The 21,510-nt window shown below is 44.5% G+C and overlaps 1 protein-coding gene across 5 annotated transcripts in view; it reads right to left on the reverse strand.

Moving 5' to 3' along the window:
* Positions 1-21,510, reverse strand: part of FBXL2 (F-box and leucine rich repeat protein 2) — a 140,723-nt gene that overhangs the window by 44,931 nt on the left and 74,282 nt on the right. For 3 of the 5 annotated variants that reach the window (XM_045005243.1, XM_045005241.1, XM_045005242.1), the window contains exons 5-10: positions 16,874-16,968; positions 13,355-13,423; positions 13,173-13,268; positions 12,748-12,874; positions 12,474-12,548; positions 10,545-10,675 (exon numbers count right to left, since the gene is read on the reverse strand). In XM_045005243.1, coding sequence (XP_044861178.1) covers positions 10,545-10,675; positions 12,474-12,548; positions 12,748-12,874; positions 13,173-13,268; positions 13,355-13,423; positions 16,874-16,968 — 593 coding nt within the window. Of the gene's footprint in view, positions 1-10,544; positions 10,676-12,473; positions 12,549-12,747; positions 12,875-13,172; positions 13,288-13,354; positions 13,424-14,550; positions 14,910-16,873; positions 16,969-21,510 lie in introns of those variants that run through there. The other 2 variants (XM_045005245.1, XM_045005244.1) reach the window with 2 other exon arrangements.

Consider the following 21,510-nt stretch of genomic DNA (forward strand, 5'->3'; position numbering starts at 1 on the left):
CCCGCAGGCAAGCCGCCGAAGGCAGCCTGCCTGCTGTGCTTGGGGCAGCAAAATACCTAGAGCCGCCCCTGGTAACCACGAGCACAAAGTCCCCCATTCAATACAACAGCCACCTCCTTTATGTTTGACAGACAAATTAATAAAGGAGAGATAAAGGAAATAGACTATGAGACTGCTGATTTAGATTTCTCAGTTTAAATGTAGCCACAGATAGCGTTTAAGAGGTAGCTAGAACTCAAGTGTCTCTCTTTGCGGACAAAGAGGAAAGGGATATCATCCCATATCAATTGGATATATGTGATCTTACAGGATTCATACCTTCTCTGAGTCCTGAGATTGTGTAGAGGGCTTGGTTGGACTAGTGTAGCAACATGCTCAGGAGAAACTAGCATAGGTATCAAAGATTAGGGGTAGGCTATCAAAATTTGCCATTTCTACCATAATGCATTACACATCTAGTATTAGTTTTCAAAGTACTAACCATAAAGCACTATTCAGAAATGCCTCAAAATCTCATCTCCCTCCCAGCAGGGTCACTGAGTAAGTAGTCTCTTTTCTGTCAATGGGGCTATACTGAACATCCATATGCCCTTCATAGGCTTCTCAGGCCCACATTCTTCAAGTGATGGTCCCTATATGGATTCCAAACATGGATGCGCAATTTTTGTAGTAGTTTGCGTTGACCTGCACATCGTGGGTCATCCGTATGCTCGCATCTGAGGCTATCAGAGGCCGTGAGGGTTGACACCGCTCCAGTTCTCTCTTATCACCGCACGGCCAGAGTCAGAATCCCTGTTCCTCAGTGTTCCTAGCCTTGCTAAAAGAGATGCTTGTCTCTTTTTCCAGTATATATAGTTGTATACGGATGTTTATAGTTTAGATTCCTAGTTGATCCTCACTGGACCCTTCCCCCATCAGGGAGATCCCCCCCTCCGGGGATTATGCCCCGGCAAGCTGGCTTCAAAAACTGTGCTTCATGCCTGCATTCCTTCTCTGTGAGTGACAAGCACCAACGGTGCCTCTACTGCCTCAGCAAAGCTAACATCATCACCTGCTGCTCCATCTGCCGCTCATTCCTGCTCAGAATGAGAGAAGTGAGAGAACTTCGACTCCATAGGTTTCTAATGGAGGAGCCTATGCGCCCACATGTGCAGTCAAATCCAGACCAGCAGATCTGCTGGAATGCCTCCCATCACCACTAGTGAGTGCCCCTCCATCTTCCTCCAAGGCGCCAAACCTAGGGGTACCGCCGCAGCCGCAGAAGCCCACTGTGAGCATAAGAAACACAGATATGGGCATAAGGTTGGCTCCCCAACAGGGACTGTCCCTAAACACAGTGTTGCCTTCCTGAGCTATGCCAAGTCGGGTGGGAAGTCATGCATCAATCCGACTGCTCCAGCTCCTGAGAAACCCCAGACGGAGCATAAGTTGAAGTACCGATGTGATCCGCTGATGTCACCTCCGGCTCCGGTCACTGGTCCTGCACCCTTATCACTTCTGGCACCATTGATGATGCCGGGCCCCTCCAGGCCACCACGCATGGTTCCCTGCACACCTGGAACCACTGATGCCTACTGTGGAGCTGTGGCTCCCATACATTCCGAGGTTCCCCCACTGCTGTCTGGTCCCCCAGCCACCACAGAGCTCCCTTCTCTGGTGGATGAACCCTTCCTTCTTTTCCCGGCACGATGCATATCTTCCACCCATCTTGCACCAGCGGCTCCGCCCCCATTAGACCCATCCTCCAACGCAAAAGACTTTTCAGAGCTGGATTCCCTCATTCTCACCTGGCCAATCTCACAGCCCATATCCCAGGCGCCGACCATCCTATCTACTGGTGTATGACCTTACTTCCGACCCAGGGCTCCACTATCCCTGTTGTCCGCCGATGCCTGACAACCTGTACACTTGGCCTCACTGGCCTTCTTGGGACCGCTACCAGGACTGTGGACTAACACTGGTAGCCTCTTACCAACCCGGCCACACACCAGGCCTTTCTCGGTTGACGATGAACCAGATGATGCTACAGTACAGCCAGTACCATCAGTACTGCCAGTCCCCACTGTAGCCTCATTGTCACTGGACGAGGCACTAATTCCGCCTTCCCTCTTCCCACTGGATGACCATAAACAATACCACAACCTGCTTCAGCAGCAGCTCTTGGCCTCCCAGTGGAGGAAGACCAGGACAAATGAAACCAGGAACCCTCTTGCACTGCCCTCCACATCCACGGGGCCATGCTGCAACCAGCACAATTGGGCTGGCATGCACTGGTATACACCCTACTCCTAAGCGGCAGAGTGGTGATACTCTGCTACTACAACCTCCGCTCCCTCAACCCTCCTGCGATGTCAGTCTAAGCAACAATTTTGACACTCTCACCAAGACTTGTAAATGTCTCCCTATCCCCACATCTTGCCCTCTTTGCCCACAATTGGGGCAAGCTCACCACAGACCACTGGGTACTGGACATCATTCACCAGGGGTACTCTATAGAATTCCTCACATTCACCCTCCCCCCATTGCCCGCCCCACACTGGTTGTGGAGATCTTTTCCGAGAGAAAGTAGATGCCCTTCTCCAGAAAGGCACCATAGAGTGTGTCCCCCTCCATTACCAGGGCTGCAGCTTTTACTCCCCATATTTCCTTATTCTGAAGAATGGAGGCGGCTGCCGCCCCATGCTCAACAGGTTTGTATGCAAATTCAAGTTCCGGATGGTCATGCTTCCCCTCATTATCCTTTCTGTCTTCCACAGAGCCTGGTTCATGGCTCTCAATGTGAAAGATGCATATTTCCACATTGATATTCACTCGGCTCATTGGAAGTTTGTCCGCTTTACGGTTGGTCACCCCCACTATCAGTTCCATGTCCTCCCCTTCGGTATCGTCCCCAATCCACATGTAGTCACAAAAGTCTTCACCATTGTCACAGCCCACATGCTATGCCTCTCTCTGCCATTCCGTGTTTCCCTACCTAGGTGACTGGCTCCTACTGGCAACTTCACGCAACCACCTCCTCTGAGCAATCCAGACTCTTTATGATATCCTCACCAATCTGGGCATTTGTGTCAATGAGGAGAAGTCCATCTTTGTTCCTACCCAATGGATCACATTTATTGGGGCATGCCTGGACACTCTCGTGGGTCAGGCTTTCCTCCTGGCAGATCGGTTTACCATCTTTACTTCTCTCATCACTTTACACCACACACCTGCATCTGTGAATGCCTTTCCTTCCTTGGCCACATGGCAGCCTGTACCTCTGTAATGCCCCTTGCCCACCTGTATATGCGCTGCCTTCAACTATGGATCAAATCGATCTACAAACCGCAGACAGACCGCTTGCAAATCTGTCCCTCTCCCGTTTCGTCCTGGCCTCCCTCACCTGGTAGACTGACCTGTCCACGGTACTGATAGGCACCCTGTTACACCTCCCGCCTCCTGCACCACTCTAACTATGGACACGTCCCGATACGGATTGGGGCACCCACCTGGATGCTCACACGGCCCAGGGCCTTCCCTTCATACGATCATGTCACATTCGACTGCTATCCAACAGCATGGTGGCAATGTTATATATCAACAAGCAAGGCAGTGCCAGGTTGCCCCCCCATGTGTGGAGGCCATCCAACTGATGTATCAGATACGATGTCACGATTCAGGCCATGTACCTTCCAGACGCCAGCAACTCCCTCACGTACATGCTCAGCAGGTCCTTCTATGCTAACCACAAGTGGGAACTACATGATCCCACACTACGCTCAGAATTCTACTGCTGGGGCCCCTGGCGTCGGGACCTGTTCACAACCAACAAGAAACAAAAACTCCCCCTCTTTTGTTCCAGAGCAGCATTTAAAATGGACTCACAGGGCTATGACTTTCTCCTGCCCTGGACCAACAAAGTCCACTATGCCTTTCTGCCCATTCCCCTCCTGTGCAAGATTAAATAAATAAATAAATAATAGGAGATATACCAATCTCCTAGAACTGGAAGGGACCTTGAAAGGTCATCGAGTCCAGCCCCCTACCTTCACTAGCAGGACCAAGTACTGATTTTTGCCCCAGATCCCTAAGTGGCCCCCTCAAGGATTGAAGTCACAACCCTGGGTTTAGCAGGCCAATGCTCAAACCACTGAGCTATCCCTCCCCCCGACGGGATGGGATCAAGCAACGTTCATTCTGTCCTCACCAATATTGGTTCATGGACCTCCTCTACATCTCTGCTCATCCCTGGATCCACCTCTGCCCTCACCCAGATCTCCTCACACAGGCGCAGGGCCAACTCTGACATCCCAACCTGAGCCCACTCCATCCCACGGCCTGGTATTTGGATGGAGCTCGCAAGCAAGCAGAGCATGCTCCACCCCAGTGCATGACATCCTCAAGCACAGCAGGAGGCCGCCCACCAGGGCCTGCTATCAGGCAAAATGGAAGTGTTTCACCGCCTGGGCACGCTGACAACATCACCCACTATCCTATCCATTCCTATCCTCCTGGACTACCTTCTCCAACTTGAGATGTCGGGCCTATTTGCCTTCCAATACCCACCCTCCATCGCCTCTGCTATGAACTACTTTGCTTACCGGTTAGAGGGATATTGGAGCAGCAGCAACCCGCATGACCTCTTATAGCCTCGGGTGCAAGCTTGTAGATGAAGCTTGTGTTTGGGTTCAATGAATACCACTACAAAAACTGTGCCGGCTCCGGCAAAGGGCACACATGCACACCCACGTTTGGAATCGAAGTAGGGTCCACACATCTCAAAGAAAGCTCCAGTTACAGTAAATAACCTCCTCTTCTGTAGTTTTGAGCAGCTCATCATAGGTGGTTAGCAACCCTTAATGAAAGCCTGGATAGAGCAATCACATAACTGGTGCAAAAATTATTTAGAATGTCAAGCATAAGGGAAAACATGTTTTAGAACCATCCATGTGCTATCCCTTTCTTTGTTTGCATACCACTAACCTTTTTTCAATTCTAATTGTGTGTGAGACCTCTGCCGCTCATCAATCCTGCAAACCTCTTCTCTAATGCTCCATAACATAAAAACATGCATAGTGATGGGATATGCTTTAAAAAGAAAGAGCAATCACGCAACTTACTTGCTACACATCTGGTTGAAAAGCACTGAACACTTGTGCACAGGCAGCAGTGGGTGAGAAGGAAAAAGAATGGCAATTCCACCTTCAGATTAGCTGTCCCTCGATCTAGTGACAGGGGGTGTGGAGAGGTGAGCTAACAGCTGTCCTACTGTGTTATTCAGCTAGGGAGCCATGATGCAGATTAGGTTGGGCCATAATATTGGGGCATACTGATCACAGATATTGCACTGATAAGCATGAGGGTGAGTGAGGTTCTGGTGTTGGTCTGTTTTGATGATTGCACCAGATTTGATGTGGCTGTCTAGAGAAATTCTTTCTAGGCACTGGCTGGCATTTTCTCTGTTTATTTCTTTACACTGTAACTAGTTTTGGAGGGGGATGCAGGTGAGTGGCCATCTTAACTGGCTTTGGTGTGTGACAGATACATAGATCAGGGTTCAGCAACCTACCCCACATGAGCCAATTTTTACTGGCACGCTGCTGCCAGCTGGGGTCCCGGCCACCGGCCCCGCTCAGCCCCTGCCTGCCTGGGTGAATGGAATCCTAGGTCGGCAGCGGGCTGAACAGACCCGATGACCGGGACCCCAGCTGGCAGGAGCCGGCGGCCGGAACTCCAGACCATCAGCTGGCTGAGCCGCTCAGCCCGCCGCCAGTCTGGGGTTCCGTCCGCCGGCCCCGCTCAGCCAGCTGCCAGCGTAAGGTTCTGGCCGCCGGCCCCACTCAGCCCGCTGCTGGCCTGAATGGAAGGAACCCCGGGCCGGCAGCGGGCTGAGCGGGGGCCAGTGGAAGGAACTCCAGACCGGCAGTGGGCTCAGCGCGCTACCAGTCTGGGGTCCAGGCCGCCAGCCGTGCTCATCTTGCTGCCGGCCTGGGTGAACGGAAACCCAAGCCAGCAGCGGGCTGAGTGGGGCCGGTGGCCAGGACCCCGGCTGGAAGGAGCCAGCGTCTGGAACTCTAGACCATCAGCTGGCTGAGCCGCTCAGCCCGCCGCCAGTCTGGGAATTCCTGTCGTTGGCCCCTTACCAGCAGGGGTCCCGGCCACCGGCCCCACTCAGCCCGCTGCCAGCCTGGGTGAACAGAACCCTGGCTGAGCAGGGCCAGGACCCCGGCTGGCAGGAGCCGGCAGACAGAACCCCAGACCAGCGGCGGGCTGCCAGACCCGTGCCAGCCAGGGTCTTTGCCCCGTTCAGCCCACTGCCAGCCTGAATGGACGGAACCCCACGCTGGCAGCGGGCTAAGCAGGGCCAGCAGCCAGGACCCCATCTGGCAGGAGCCAGCGGATGGAACCCCCAGCGCTGCCTGTCTGGGGTCCCGGCTGCCGGCCCCGCTCATCCTGCTTCCGGCATGGATGGACAGAACCCCGGCCTGCAGCGGCTGAGCTGGGCCAGCGGATGGAACCCCAGACCGGTAGCGTGGGTGGTAGACGGAACCCCAGACCGGCAGCGCATTGAGCTGCTCAGCCCGCTGCCGGTCTGGGGTTCCCTGCCAGCCGAGGTCCCAGCCGCTGGCCCAGCTCAGCCCACTGCCAGTCTGGGGTTCTGTCAGGGGCCCCAGTAAATGTAAAATTTATTTTGTCATGCGAAACCTTAAATTACTGAAGACTTGGCAAACCACTTCTCAAAGGTTGCCGATCCCTGACATAGACAGTGGATCCGAGTTACAGTGAAGATACTTGGTGAAGATCTGAGCACACTGTTTTTAGGAAACTACAATTACAGTTAAGTAATTTTTTCTTTCTTCCAAGGTAAGCATCCTCAGCATAGTCATACTCTTTGGAGACCAGAGAGGTAAAGGGAGGTATCTCTGCTAAGGAAATCGAAGAAGAAAAAACCAGGACAGACAGACAGTGAGAGATTCCAAGTTATGTAAGACAAACCAGAGGGAGGAAAGAGGTGTAACTTAACTTGGAAAGAGATACTATAGATGAAATTTTAATTCATCCATGACACCTTGTCTAATAGCACTGCATAGGGAGCAGCCATGACTGCCTTGTAAGAGTAGAGCTATGACTGAAGGCTCCTTATTGTCACTTGTGTGTTAGAAAGCATTTATGATTAATACAGTTCTTGACTCAGATCATTCTAAGTAATCCTTATATCGGTAAGGTTTAAGTAGTCATGTGTTTCAAAGTGATAACCATAAAGCACTACTCAGAAATGCCTCAAAATCTCATCTTCCCAAGTCTACCCAGCATAGGGTCACTGAGTAAATACTCTCTGTAATACAGGAACCATCTTCTCTCAATAGGGCTATATTGAACATCCATGAGCAACCCTTTATAGGCTTGTTAAGCCCATGTTCTGTGATCTTGAGCAGCTCATCATAGGTGGTTAACAACTGTTAATGAAAGGTCTAAGTGTGTAAGAGAGAGCACTATATGGCTACACCTGCCATTGTCATATGCAGTTGATCAGGAAACAACCTAATCCCCCCTTTTCAGCTGAAGTATAGTAGATCATTGAATGTTGATTTTACTCTATTCAGTACACAGGATATTTTCTACTAGTATTGCAGAGTTGGCAATACTTGAACTGTTTCCTTCCCTTTCTCTCAAGAGAGGGTGCATACATTGCCAAAGCACCTTTCTGATTCATTGGATTCCTCACTCTTTCCTAAAGGATAGAGAGAAATAGGTGATAAGTGTGTGAAGAAGAGGCAAGGCACTGGCAGTCATGATCTGAGTTTAATCACCATAGTACTTTTTGTAATGCTAATTCTGCAGAAAGCCTGAGAACAGCATGTGGAGTTGTAGGACTGATCCCTGGATAGCAAATATTCTTATAAGGCTTTCCTCTAAATTGGCCAGTGAGTAAATCCGCTGATCCAATTTTAGGAAGGGAGTTAGAAGGTTTTTGCAGGTTTTCTAGTTCTTCAAAAGATGTGTTATTTAGGAGGTACAAAGAAGTGGGGAGTTGTATCTCCCATTGATTGAAATTTTTAATACAGTATATTTTAGTACATGGTCTTGAAGCTCAGTCTATGGCAATTTGCATTACCTTTACTTTGGATGAGAGACGGATCTATGGGGATCATTTTGTCAGATTCATTTTCCTTGGTGATATCTTGTTACTGTATGAGAAATGGCTGAAGCCTGTCCCCTGGTGGCACTGAGGGAGACTAGCAAGCTACAGAGTAGTAAATCAGGCTTGCTTAGCTAGCAGTACATTTTTTGGTGCCCCGCATTAGGTGCTTCCAGGGGTGGCTCCAGGCCCCAGCACGCCAAGCACGTGCTTGGGGCGGCATGCCGCGGGGGGCGCTGTGCCGGTCGCCGGGAGGGCGGCAGGCAGCTCCAGTGAACCTCCCGCAGGCGTCCCTGCGGAGGGTCCGCTGGTCCCGCGGCTTCGGTGGAGCATCCGCAGGCACGCCTGCGGGAGGTCCACAGGAGCCGCGGGACCGGCAACTGGCAGAGCACCCCCCGCGGCGTGCCGCCGTGCTTGGGGCGGCGAAATGGCTAGAGCCACCCCATGGTGCTTTCTTACATTTTTCTTGAGAGATTTCTCATGAGAGCTGTCTTTCACTTGAAAGGAGGAGTGAGAGACTGATAGGTATTTTAGGCCTCTTTCTTTGCCTTAGAAAGTGAGCCAGGAATGATTTCAAAGTACTATATTTTTCTGACATCAGTTAGAAAGAAAGACTCGGATTTGTCCTAACTAGTGACAAGGGGTTTAGCCTTCTAAGGAGTGTGACAAATCAGTTTGAAAAAAGACTCTTGTGACTGAAGCAAGAGCATGCATAAGCACTCATAGCTATTTGCATAAGCAGTCAAATTTGGATCAGATACAGACATTACTTGAAGAGAGTCTTTCTAAATTAAACAAAAGCTCTTTTTTCCCCCTACCAATCAGGTTAAAAATGAACATGGCAGAATGTGTTTGGTAATTACATACAACACTGGCATCCAAATATAGTTTGTCAGAATTTTTTCTGATACAAAGTTTACTGATATATATATTTTCCTTAATGGTCCGTAATTAAAGTTTAATTGGTCAGTCTCCCTAAGAACTGTTATGACTCAGAATCTGTTTCTGTCATAATTTAGGTTTTAATTTCACCTTAAGAAGCTTAATATTTTTGTATTAAAAAAATCATCCTTAAAAGGAAAATGTCTTACACTTTTAATTAGAGTTGCCCCATAATAGAAATCTTCTTCATGACTAGGGTGGAGGCAGATATGCATTTCTGCATTAAACAGATTCTTCAAAATATTGAGAAATGAGGATTAACTGTGCAGTGTTACCATACATTGTCAAATAGCTATATTTCATTCCTGAGATGGCTGCATTTCAGTGGTGGGTGAAATAAAATCTGTGTAGGAACTGCCCATAATTACAGCATCTAACGTACACACAGAGGTTTGTGGCTTGAAATCATTCTTGATACCATGTATCACTTTAAGTAAAGTAACCCAAGGAAGGGAAACTATAGTGAATACTTACCCTTTAGAGAAAGTTTCCTTAGAATTAAGAGTTAAATGAAATTATTTTGGTTCATATAGCGGGCAAGGTGCAGCTAATACCAGTATAATATTAAAAGTTAACAACAAATTTATATTATTTCTGAATTGGCAGATTATTTATTTATAGTAATAACATTCTAAAGATAAATTCAGATATACTTAACCAGATTCTTTTCCTTGTTCCAGACCCTCTGTGCTGCTCTGGTTGTGTAACGGGGCCAAAAGCAAAAACATCTCTAGAGCTGAGCATTGCCCCATTGTGGGAGAGTCACCAGCTGGCTTTAGAGCAGGCACGGCCAACACCTATGCCATTCCCACTGCATCCCTCAGCATAAGGGCATTACAATCTGAAGGAGGGAGAGATGTAGCCAAAGTGCTACTGTACTGTAGCTATTCTTGGCTGGCATATTGGACCTAAAGGCTGTTCTAAGTACACCCATGCCGGGAAAGAACAAGACAGAGGATCAGGGAGCTGCAACTAACTTCATTTTGAGCCACCCAACCTCAGCTGTGCCCATCAGATACTGGTGTAGATAATTTAGACCATTGTGCATTTATGTCTAACAATGTTGGGCAGCATAGCATACTAATGGAAAAACACACCTAAAATGTCACCTACGCGTAGTTCTAGTTAAGTATTTCAGGTATGATTTACAGTACTATTTGTAAAGCAAAAGAAGATACCGAACCATAAAATGTAGTATATATTGGACAGATCCTCAGCTCGAGGAAATTGTCATATGACAACTCACAGCAGCTGAGGATCCTTTGTATGTATCTATGAAGTAATATAGAGTCAGTTAGTAACTGTGACAAATTCTTTTTCCTCTTTTCACATGATATGCAGGGGTTGGGTTTTTGCCCTGATGCTGAACACCCTTAACTCCAATGGAAATCAATGGAAGTTGAAGGTGCTCAGAATTTCATAGGAGAAACTTAATCTCCCAGGATCAGGCCAATGATGAATATAAAAACTGACACATACTCACTTCAATCTCGGACAGTTTAGACCAAGTGCTGTGAGAGAAGCATCTGTAAGGTTGCTACAACCAGAAACACACAATGACTGAAGTCTGTGGCATCCTCTACAAATTTTTACAATGCCTTCATCTGAAATTTGCTGCAACAAATAAAAAAGGTTGAAGTTTATCCTGCTATCACATAATTTGTCTAGGAATAAAAATAGAGCCATGCAGCATGACATCAGATCAACAGTGTGCAACCATGATAAGTTGTCTATTTTCATCCACAAAATGTCAGCAGGAAATCACACACCAGGTGACAACTCTGCTTCTTTGAGACAACCACCACATAGGATTCCTGCTCACCCACATCTTTTTGTAGATTTGAGATTCTGTTCTAATGCAGTGTGAAGCTGGGTTTTCTCCCATCTTTGGCATGGTTTTCATGTGGTAAAATTTTAATTTACAATCACATGCAGTTTGTATTTTTAGGGGAGCTTTTCCTTCCCACAAATTTAGGGATTAACTAAGAAATGTCTAGAGGGAGTTGACACACAAGCAGTTAGAATGAAAGATGAGGGAGGGGTTCATGCCCAATGCCACACACTGCCAAAAACTAAGAGCAATTACCACCTGTCTTGAACTGGGGATGCAAAACCCAAGAGTGGGAATCCTATTGTATGGTATCTTCAAAGAAACAGAATTACAAGTCATCAACTATTTCTTATCCCTGTTTTACAGAAGGTATGTTGAAATACAGAGATTTGCCCCAAATTACCCAGGAAGCCTGCAGCAGACCCAGGAAAAGAACCCAGACCTCTCATTTCCCTGTCCTTTGAGTTAATCTTTCATTATAGTGTTCTGGTTTAGCCACTCTGATAGACAGAACTAATTTATGTTCTGATATGCCTGGTGTTGAATTTGCATGGTTATTTTCTGAAACAGGCATAACTGAAAACAGCTCATCAATACTAGTTGCACACGATATGAATTGTCTTCTAGGACACAATGAAGGATATAATATTTAGAAATATGAATTGTGTCAGTTCTTCTGGATCTTCCTTTCTGAAAGAAGTGTTTTTCCTACTTTGGTAACTTAACGTCTCCCAAATAAATTATCCTTTGTGTTAATATAAGCTCATTCCTCTTTGGATTGTCATTCCCATGTGATGAAAACAGTGATTTCTGCTGCCTTTTGAGATGACTGTGTTTATTGCCTTTATGAGCCATTATCTAGATATGTTAATATGACCTTACTTCTGAGACTAACCACTACCACAAACATTACTTTTGGTAGCCCCCCCCCCAAAAAAAAGGAGCCTGCCCTGCCCCCAGTGTGCGCCGGGCCAGAGCCACTCTAGGTAAACACTGGAGGGAGCGGGGGGGCCGTGAGGAGCTGCAGGCCACGTGTTTGAGACCCCTGATCTAGTAGATGTAATGTTACTAGAAATTTATTTTTTTTTAAATATCCAGCACACAAGAATGTGCTTAGCACCTCAGACATGGTCTCTGCTCAAAGAATTTACAATAAAAAATAGACCACAGATGACAGACTTTGGGGCTTGAGGCCTGGGAGAACAGGGATAACATGACATCAGTAAGACTGCGTGGTTACTTTGATTGTATACAGTCCATGGTAGTTGACTGATTCCAGTTACTAGTTAAAAGCTAAAGCTATCTACAAATAAAAATAATGGAAAGCCAAAGGTTCCAAATCTGCATTCAGCAGTGGAAATATTCAGCTGGTTTATGGCCTCCAGGCAGCACAGGCCATGTTCCACTTAGCTATTTTATCAACACTGTGACTGAAATATTCTGTGACTTGTAGAATGTGCTATCCCAACTATTCAAAAGCATAACACTTGAATTCATCAATGTCTGAAAAATGCTTTGAGATCCTTAGATAAAAAGTGCTATAAAAGTCGAATGTACTCTTTCAAAGTTTAAAATACATACTGTGCATGACTGCAAGTTCAGGATTACAAGTTCATGACAGTGATTTTGAATGTGTTTCAGTGCTTCGTCTTCCAACTGTATTAATGAATAAAAAATAAATGAGCAAGGAAGGCATTAAAAGTAGCGCGCTATAAATGTACGGACTTTATAGTGTTAAAAAACAAAAAGACTCTGTAACAAAAACATTATCATTTAAATTCAAGGAGGTTTTCAAAATACCAAAATATAAACTGTACTCCTAAAGGATTATCTTCACACCCAAGCAATTATGTACCTGTGTGCAACCTCTAAGAAATAGTGCTTTTAGTCCACTGCACCCTTTCACCAGTGCTTCAATACCATCCTTCGTAATCTGATCACACCAGGAAAGATTCAAATGTTCCAGATTTCTGCAACCCTCACTGGGAGAATTTAAAAAAATGCATAAAGTTAAATCCAACCTTAGAATAGTGATAACAGTGAAAAACCCAAATGAAACATGCTGTTACAAATTCATGATGGATAACTGTGCCAGGGCTCTACAGAAAAACCATGGGGAAAGACCACACATAAGCACTATACATTACATCTTTAGAAATGCTAGGTATAGTGCATATATGAGGCTGATACACAGTTTAAGTTTCAAAAAAATAGTGAGAAATATGTGATTTCAGTAAATGTTCTTCAAAATAGTCTTTTAACATGAATAAATATTCTTACCTTAAACCTTTCAAAGAGCTGTTTGTAATAGATACACAGGATGTCAGATCCAGATGTTTCAGCTTGGAACAGAATTTGCTAAGGCTATAACACGTGCTGCAAAACAGCAGATACACTAAAAATATCTTCAGTCACTTCTTTTTTCAAATTTCACTATCACATGGAAAAAGCTTTTCACCTACCTGTCAGTAATTTTTGTACATCCATTTAGATTTAAATGTTCAATATTTCTACAGTTCTGTGCAAATGTCCTAAAACAGCAATAAAAAGTTAATGAAATTTGATATGGAGCAAGTTACAATTCAGCCACTAGAGCGCACCCTCCCCTCAACCTCTTCATTTAATATACAGAAACAGCCAACAACCTTGAGATGTGGGCCACAAAGTAACTACAAAGTAAATTTCAGACACAATTGTCACAGGAGCTGCTTCTTTCTTTTGCCAGAGTTCTTTTGTAAGTTTTTGTCTCTGTTAACTTGCAAAACCATTTTCCCTCAAACTTGATTTTAGGGAGAAGTCTATTTCTGTTGTCTCCTGTATCTGTCCTGCTTTACACCTATTAACTCAAAACATTAATAGGAACAGAAGAGAGCAAGTATCACCACATTTGGATATTTGACTCTAGTTAAGCCGCCGGACAGAGGATCACTCATTTTTCTGTTGCATTACTGAATCCTCAAATGGGCCACATTAGGGGCCAATCCGTCCTAAGTCAAAGGGAAGTGAAGATGCCCAGCAGGCTATAGGATGAGGCCCTAAAGCTACTGGACTATCCATGCAGGTCCCCTAGGCCTATACTTTGGTCATGAGCTATAATATATGCAACTGAATGAAGTACTGCCATCAGCTGGGTCTGAATTGTAAAGATGATTATTGTCACTATCATGTTAAAAACCTATATATAACATTACCCTAATTACCTGGAGGAAATACATAAATATCATAGAATCATAGAATATCAGGTTTGGAAAGGACCTCAGAAGGTCATTTAGTACAACCCCCTGCTCAAAGCAGGACCAATCCTCAACTAAATCATCCCAGCCAGGGCTTTATCAGGCTGCACAGATGAAAAGAAAATGTACAGCTACACAGCATTTCAGAACAGTATTTTTATATCTAGGTTTCCTCCAACTTTATTAATGTTATGGGCACAGTTGGAGGTTCACACACAAAAACAGCTTTGCCTGGAGTTTTGCCTTGGTTAACAGATGCAACTGCACACTCAGCTGGTAACAAGTTGCTGGCTCTCCAGTGTGAATTGAAAACAAGGGGGTGGGAGGAGAGAAGAAACAGCTTGTAGTTATATGGTTGATAGCTTCCACTTGAATCTTCAAAATGGCTATTCCAAAGTTCAAGTATTTACTGGAGGGAAACTTACATTTATTAGACAAATGAGACATCTGTTGATTACTCTCAGCATTTTCTCCATTCTGCAATAAGCTGTAGGAATAGTAAACCTATTGGGAAAACTGTGTCCTGCAAAACCCATGTGTGGATTTTCTGATACAGGTACCTCAACCAAGCAATATTTATGTATCTGACATCTCTTTCGGTGACTGGGAATTATTTTTAACACAAGCATGGTAAAACAAAAGGGGTGAGAAAGCAGATCTGAAAACAGAACAGCACAGAAAGACAGTTAAACAGAAAAGTATTTTCAGATTACCGTATATACTCGATCATAAGCTGGTTCGTTTATAAGCCGAACCCCCCAAGATGGATAAGTACAAATGGAAATTTTTTATGACCCGTTTAGGGACAACCCCTGTGACCACCCCCCACATGACCCCACCCCTAACCCAGGACCCCCACAGTCTCCCCATTCCATCCCTTCCCACCTTATCTGTGGAGGGTCAGAGGAGGAGGATGTCTCTGGCCTGGCTGGAGCTGCTCCGACAGGCTTGGCAGCGCGGCCGCAGCATGCTCTGGCGGGCCAGACCGGGTGGCGCAGCCGCAGCATGTTCCAGCGGTCTGGGCCAGGCGGCACAGCCGCAGCCTGCTCTGGGGAGCAGGGCAGAGCGGCTGCCTCTCCTTGCTCCCTCTGTTGGGGGGAGGGGCTGTGTCCCACCTCTCCCTCTCTATATCCATTCATAAGCCGACTCCCTTCTCTGGTGCTTCCCTTTTTAACTTAAAAATTCGGCTTATGAACGAGTATATACAGTAATTATTTGAAAATGAAAGCAATCTTCCTAACTATTCCCCTAAAGAAAGCTTAGGCCACTTACTATTTACTGGATTTTCTCTTGACTACATCATCCCATCCATACTTGGAGTGTATATAGGCTACAGCTTTTTCCCACTACTTGCTATCACCAGTGCAGCTCCACCAATGGCACTCACTGTGGAAGCAGCAGTGTACACAGGCCACCAGCAGGTAAACCATGTCATCTAACTCTCTGTTATTTCCTGTTTGCATCATTTACTTGAATGAGCTCATGAATATTCTGTGTACCTGTTTAAATTATCTATATACATCTTTTCAGCACCTGCCTGTAATCTGAACCACAAATAAACAGTTATAAATGTCAACACTGTTAGTATTCATAACAGGGAAGGGGCGGGGATAGTAGGGGACCTGATTCTCTTAACAAATCCCAACATTTGAAAAAAAGATGAAATCAGCCTCAGGATGTGAAGAGACTCTGAGGTTATTTAAGTGCCCTTAACTGAAATTATGGCCCATCTCATTTCTCTGCTGTGGGCCTCACTGCTCATCTAAATGGAAGCATACTAAGATGTCACGGTTACACTGCAGATAATTGACATAAGGTAAGTTATTCCAGAAGGACAAGAGCTTCTCACTGGAAGGAAAAAAAAAAACAACTAAGGAAACACTAAGGTTTCCTCTTGAGAATATTTTAGTAAATTATAAAGTTATTCAGTTTTTAAAACAGTTGTAAAGGTTAAAAAGGTTTCCAGACATCTGCATAGAGAACATTAATGTTAGTTGGTTTTAATTGTTTTTTTCCCCTTTCCTTTTTACTCTCTGGAAAACAAGTTTTCCTTTTATAAAACATGGCTTTTTCCTTAAAAGATGTTTTGTTCCTACATGATCTTTGTTCTAAGTTTTATATTTTTATTGATTCCAACATAATTTTTCATTTTAAATAGGAAATTTTTGACTGATTCCAGCATTAACTTTATTTTACAAAGCAGAGTATGTTCTATTTGAACAGAAAATTTGGTTGTTTCTTGCTTTTTTCCCCCTACTCTTTATAAAGAAATTCTGTTACTAGTATGGGGTTTTCATTTTGAAAAAGAATGCATTGTTTCTTACCAACCTTTTTTTTTTATGTTGAAAAGAAAATTTGGTTGGTTCTATATATGGCTTAGCTATTTAAAAGCAACAAGGCTTCTATTGAGAAAACATGGTTTATCTTTTAAGACTAGTCATGAAAAGGGAAGAAATAAACTGTTCACCACAAATGTGTTGAATACTTACACCAAAAAACTTTTTTTTTTTTTTTAGGTGCAAACAACTAGTCTGCAAAAATATGTTCCACTGTCAAGCATTTGAAATATTCAAAATCAGTAATAGCTGGGAAAACTAAAAATGATCTCTCACTGTTCTCATTACTTAATTCATTTCAAGAAAACATTAACTATTCTCTGCCCAAACTGGAATTCACATTGAGTGACTACATTAAGTCATTAAGATTTGTACAAATATGTCTAAATCAAGTTGTGGATAGATTACTTACTTCAAAGCGGAGTCTCCAACACCAAGACATCCTCTTAAACTAAGCTGTCTCAGGAACCCACCACACCTTTTGGAAATATTTTCCACCACACGACCCTTAAGCCAGATACAAATAAAGTTTTAATAAATGTTGTTTCGACACACCTAATATTCTAAACAAATATGAAATTTCAGTGCTGAGTCTCTACCCCTGCCATCCTCCTCCAGAAGGAGATTTCTAAAGTACGTAAGGAAAAAAGTACTTGCTCACTGAAGATCTGTACCAACTCCAACTGAAGTAAATGGCCAAATTCCTGCTCACTTCGGTGGTGTTGGACTGAGCCTTCAGGTAATCTGGTGAAATGAACTACTATTTGCTTCAGCAAAACTCTATGGTAATATATTGCTGAAACAAAGTTTTTTGAAACAGATACTCGTACACTTAGGCCCCAGTCCTGGAAACACTGATGCACATTAGTCATCCCACTGAGTTATTACATATTTAAGACTTTGTTTACATTATAGGCACTACAGCACTGCAGCTGTGCTCCTGTAGTGCCACATAGTAGACATTTCCTACAGCGACAGGAGGAATTTTTTCACTGTAGCTAATCTGCCTTTCCAAGCGGTAGTAGCTAGGTCGATGGAAGAATCCTTCCATTGACCTAGCCGCATCTACTCCTGGAGTTAGGTCGGCTTAACTATTGGGATCACGCCTGTGTTTACCAAATCTGATTCTTACTATTAAGCACAGGTTTAAGTCCTCAAAGATGCATATACTTTATACACCACTCTGCATTTGTAAACTTACAGGCATTTGCTCCAGAACACTATTTATTTATGTCTCTCAACTGAATGGCATGATTCAACATGCAGACTGAATTTCAAATAGCATTATTGTTAAAAAAATGTCCCTTAAAGAGAATTACGGTATTACACCCTTCTCTTCCACCCTGATTTTTTTTTGGCGAGAGGAGGGGGGAATACATTAGTTCAGCGGTGCTCAAACTGTGGATCAGGACCCTAAAGTGGGTCATGACCCTGTTTTAATGGGCCAGGGCTGCTGTTAGACTTGCTGGGGTCCAGGGCTGAAGCCAAAGCCCAAGTCCCACCACCTGTGGCCGAACCCCAAGCCCCACTGCCTGGGACAAAGCTGCCTGGGGCTGAAGCCCTTGAGCTTCAGCTTTGCCCCCCCACCCAGGGTGACGGGGCTTGGGCGGGCTCAGGCTTTGGTCCCCCCTCCTGGGGTCAGGTAGTAATTCTTGTTGTCAGAAGGGGGTCGCAGTGCAATGAAGTTTCAGAACCTCTGCATTAGTTTATACCAAAAGGCAGAAGCATTATATATTGTTGGCCACACCACCACCTTGCTAAATACTTACAAAGTGGAATAATTTGAAGGGAGCAATTAAAACTTTAATAAACTATAGAAGCAAAAATAAATATAATTACAAAACTGATCATTTTATTTACTAAACAAATGTATACTTAAGTGCACAAGAAAAGCAAACAAGCATTTTAAAATTAGAGCAGATCAAATACACAAAGGTTTTATGTTCCTTCGCGATCTTGAAAGGAAGTTATACTGAAATACAGGCAAACACACAACTTCCCCAAATACAGTATTTTTAATATTTATTATTCACTGCTAATCCAAACGTACTGGCTAACGTACATGAAAACATTTTGCTCTGTTATGAGGCATCATTTCTCATTGTTAAGTAATAGAAAGTTTAAATTTTATACGATTTCTAGAGTAAAAAAGACAAACTAAAATTGATAATACACTTCCTGAGATGCTGTGATTTTTTTAAGCTAGGCTCTGATTAGTCACAACTGCTTCCTAACTGAAACTAATGACCTCTAATAAAAAGATGAAAAAACATCACCAAAATAAACTGAATATAGTGTAGATACATAAACCACGAAAATGCAAAAATGCCAACTGTAAAATGTAATTACTAAGAAAAAGCTCCAGAACAATAATATTTCAGATTATTTAATCTAAAATTAAAAGATGCACAAATAAAATATATTCTAAATTTTCCAAACCCAACTGTTTTAGGAATGTTCAAAATATTACCAACTAAGTAGCATATGGTTGGCCACAGAGTTGTGAACCAATGGGCCATACTGACATGGCCCCAGGGGGCTCATTGTGTACAATGCTTAAACTGAATTATAAACCTCAAACTAAAAATTGCCTCAGGATGAAAGTTATCAAAAATTATGTTGCATCAGTTATTGATTCTGTATTGAAAATATCTTTCAGATAAGAGAAAGCCAACATATAGTTCTTGAAATACAGTCCCACTTCATTAGTGGACACAAAGCATAGATTATGGATCTACAAATTTAAATATATCCACATGATTTTTAACACAACTAGCTATAATTAATGCCTTGTGGGACAAACTTTCTAAAATATATTCTAAAGACTTACCTGAAATTTTGCACATGAATTTTCATGAATAAACCTGCATATGTAAAAACCATATTTGTCTGCACAAATGCCGTGTGTCTAACTACCCAATCTGGATACACAAAAGCTTAGACAAGAAAACATCAGAATGCCCACACTGGGTCAGACCAATAATCGATCTAGTCCTCTATCCTGTCTTTTAACAGTGGCCAATGCCCGGATGCTTCAGAAGGAATGAACAGAACAGGGCAACTATCTAGTGATTCCATCCCTTTTTGACCACTCCCACCTTCTGGCTGTCAGACGTTTAGGGACACCCACAACATTGGGTTACCTCCCTGACCATCTAGGCTAATAGCCATTGATTGAACATACCCTTCATGAACTTCTCTAATTCTTTTTTGAATCCAGTTAAACTTTTGGCCTTCACAATATCCCCTGGAAACGAGTTCAACAGGTTGACTGTGCGTTGTGTGAAGTACTTCCTTATGTTTGGTTTTAAACCGGCTGTATTTTAAATTAATTGGGGGACCCCTTTTTGGGGGGGGGGCATGGAAGGGGGTAAATAACACTTCCTTATTCACTTTCTCCAAACCATTCCTAATTGTACAGACCTCTAGCATATCCCCTCTTAGTCTCTTTTCTAAGGTAAACCGGTCAGAAGAAGGGGTTCAGAGAAGATTTTTTTTCAGGATGGGGTCCACATCAAGTATGGCCTTCAAACAACCCCTAATCTCTCCAAGCTCATCATCAGAAGCAAGCTCCCCACAGAGCGGGACACATCAACTTAAAGCAGCACCAGACCCTGCCAGAACAACAGATGCAAAACCTGCAGACATATCTCCACAGCTACAATGATCAACATCCCCCGCGCATGCGCGCGCACACACCCACACACACCTTTCAAGATCCATGGGTCCCACACATCCCCATCAAAGCATTTGGTGTACCTCATCCAGGGGACTAACTGCCCCAATAGCAACCATGTGGGTAAGACCAGACAATCACTATGCTCTCAAATGAACTCACACAGAAAATTGATAAAAGACAAAACACACCGTCATCTGTAGGTGAACACTTTTCATAAAGCGATCACTCTGTACCTGACCTATCAGTCCTCATCCTCAAAGGAAACTTGCACAACGCTTTCAAAAGATGAGCTTGTGAGCTTAAATTCATAACATGGAGTGAACAGAGACACTGGATTTATGACGTATTACAACAAAATGTAACCCACTAACAACCCCCACTCCCAGCTGTCTTTCTCCCCTTCCCTTCCCTTTCCTTTCCTCCCTATAACTGGAGGAGTGTTCACAGGCCTCTTCACCTTGAACGACCCTTTGAAATGTGAGTTATCTGCTTATGCTAAACAGTCTGTTCAAATACTTGTATTTGGCGTGACACTTTGAGTCAGTTTCCCAGACCTGAAGAAGAGTTCTGTGTAAGGCCACGTTTACACTTACCTGCTGGGTCGACGCGGCGAGTTCGACTGCTCGGAGTTCGAACTATCGCGTCTGATCTAGACGCGATAGTTCGAACCCCGGAAGCGCTAGTTCGAACTCCGGTACTCCACCGCGGCAGGAGGAGTTGCCGGAGTCAACCTTGGAGCCGCGGAGTTCGCTTCCGCGGCGTCTGGACGGGTAAGTAAGTCAAACTAGGGTAGTTCGAATTCAGCTACGTTATTCACGTAGCTGAATTCGCGTACCCTAGTTCGACCCCCGACCTTAGTGTAGACCAGGGCTAAGTTTGAAAACTTGTTTCTCTCACCAACAGAAGTTGGTCCAATAAAAGGTATTACCTCACCCATCTTCCCTCTCTAATATACTGGGATCAATACAGCTACACCACTACTGCATTATCTGGAGTAATTTTGTACTGTCTGCAAACTTTGCCACCTCCCTATTTATGCCCTTTTCCAGAACATTTATGAGTAAGGCTGCGTGTCTGTCACAGAGGTCATGGATTCCATGAATTTCCATGACCTCTGTGACTTCTGCAGCAGCCAGTGTGGCTGGCTCTGGGGCTCAGGCAATCCCTGGGCCAGCAGCAGCAGCAGTTTGGCTGTGGGAGGGGACTCAGGGCTGGGGTAGGGGTTCAGGGCAATGCTTACCTTGGGGAGGCTCCCCAGAATTGGCCAGCATATCCCTGCATCTCCTAGGTCACGGGCAATAAAGAAAAATTGGGGGACCCACTGCCCACGGCAGCTCCGAGCTTCAGGCTCCGCTGCCTGCAAGCTCCTG

The sequence above is a fragment of the Mauremys mutica genome, chromosome 2, assembly GCF_020497125.1.
Source record: "Mauremys mutica isolate MM-2020 ecotype Southern chromosome 2, ASM2049712v1, whole genome shotgun sequence".
Classification (NCBI taxonomy): Eukaryota; Metazoa; Chordata; order Testudines; family Geoemydidae; genus Mauremys; species Mauremys mutica.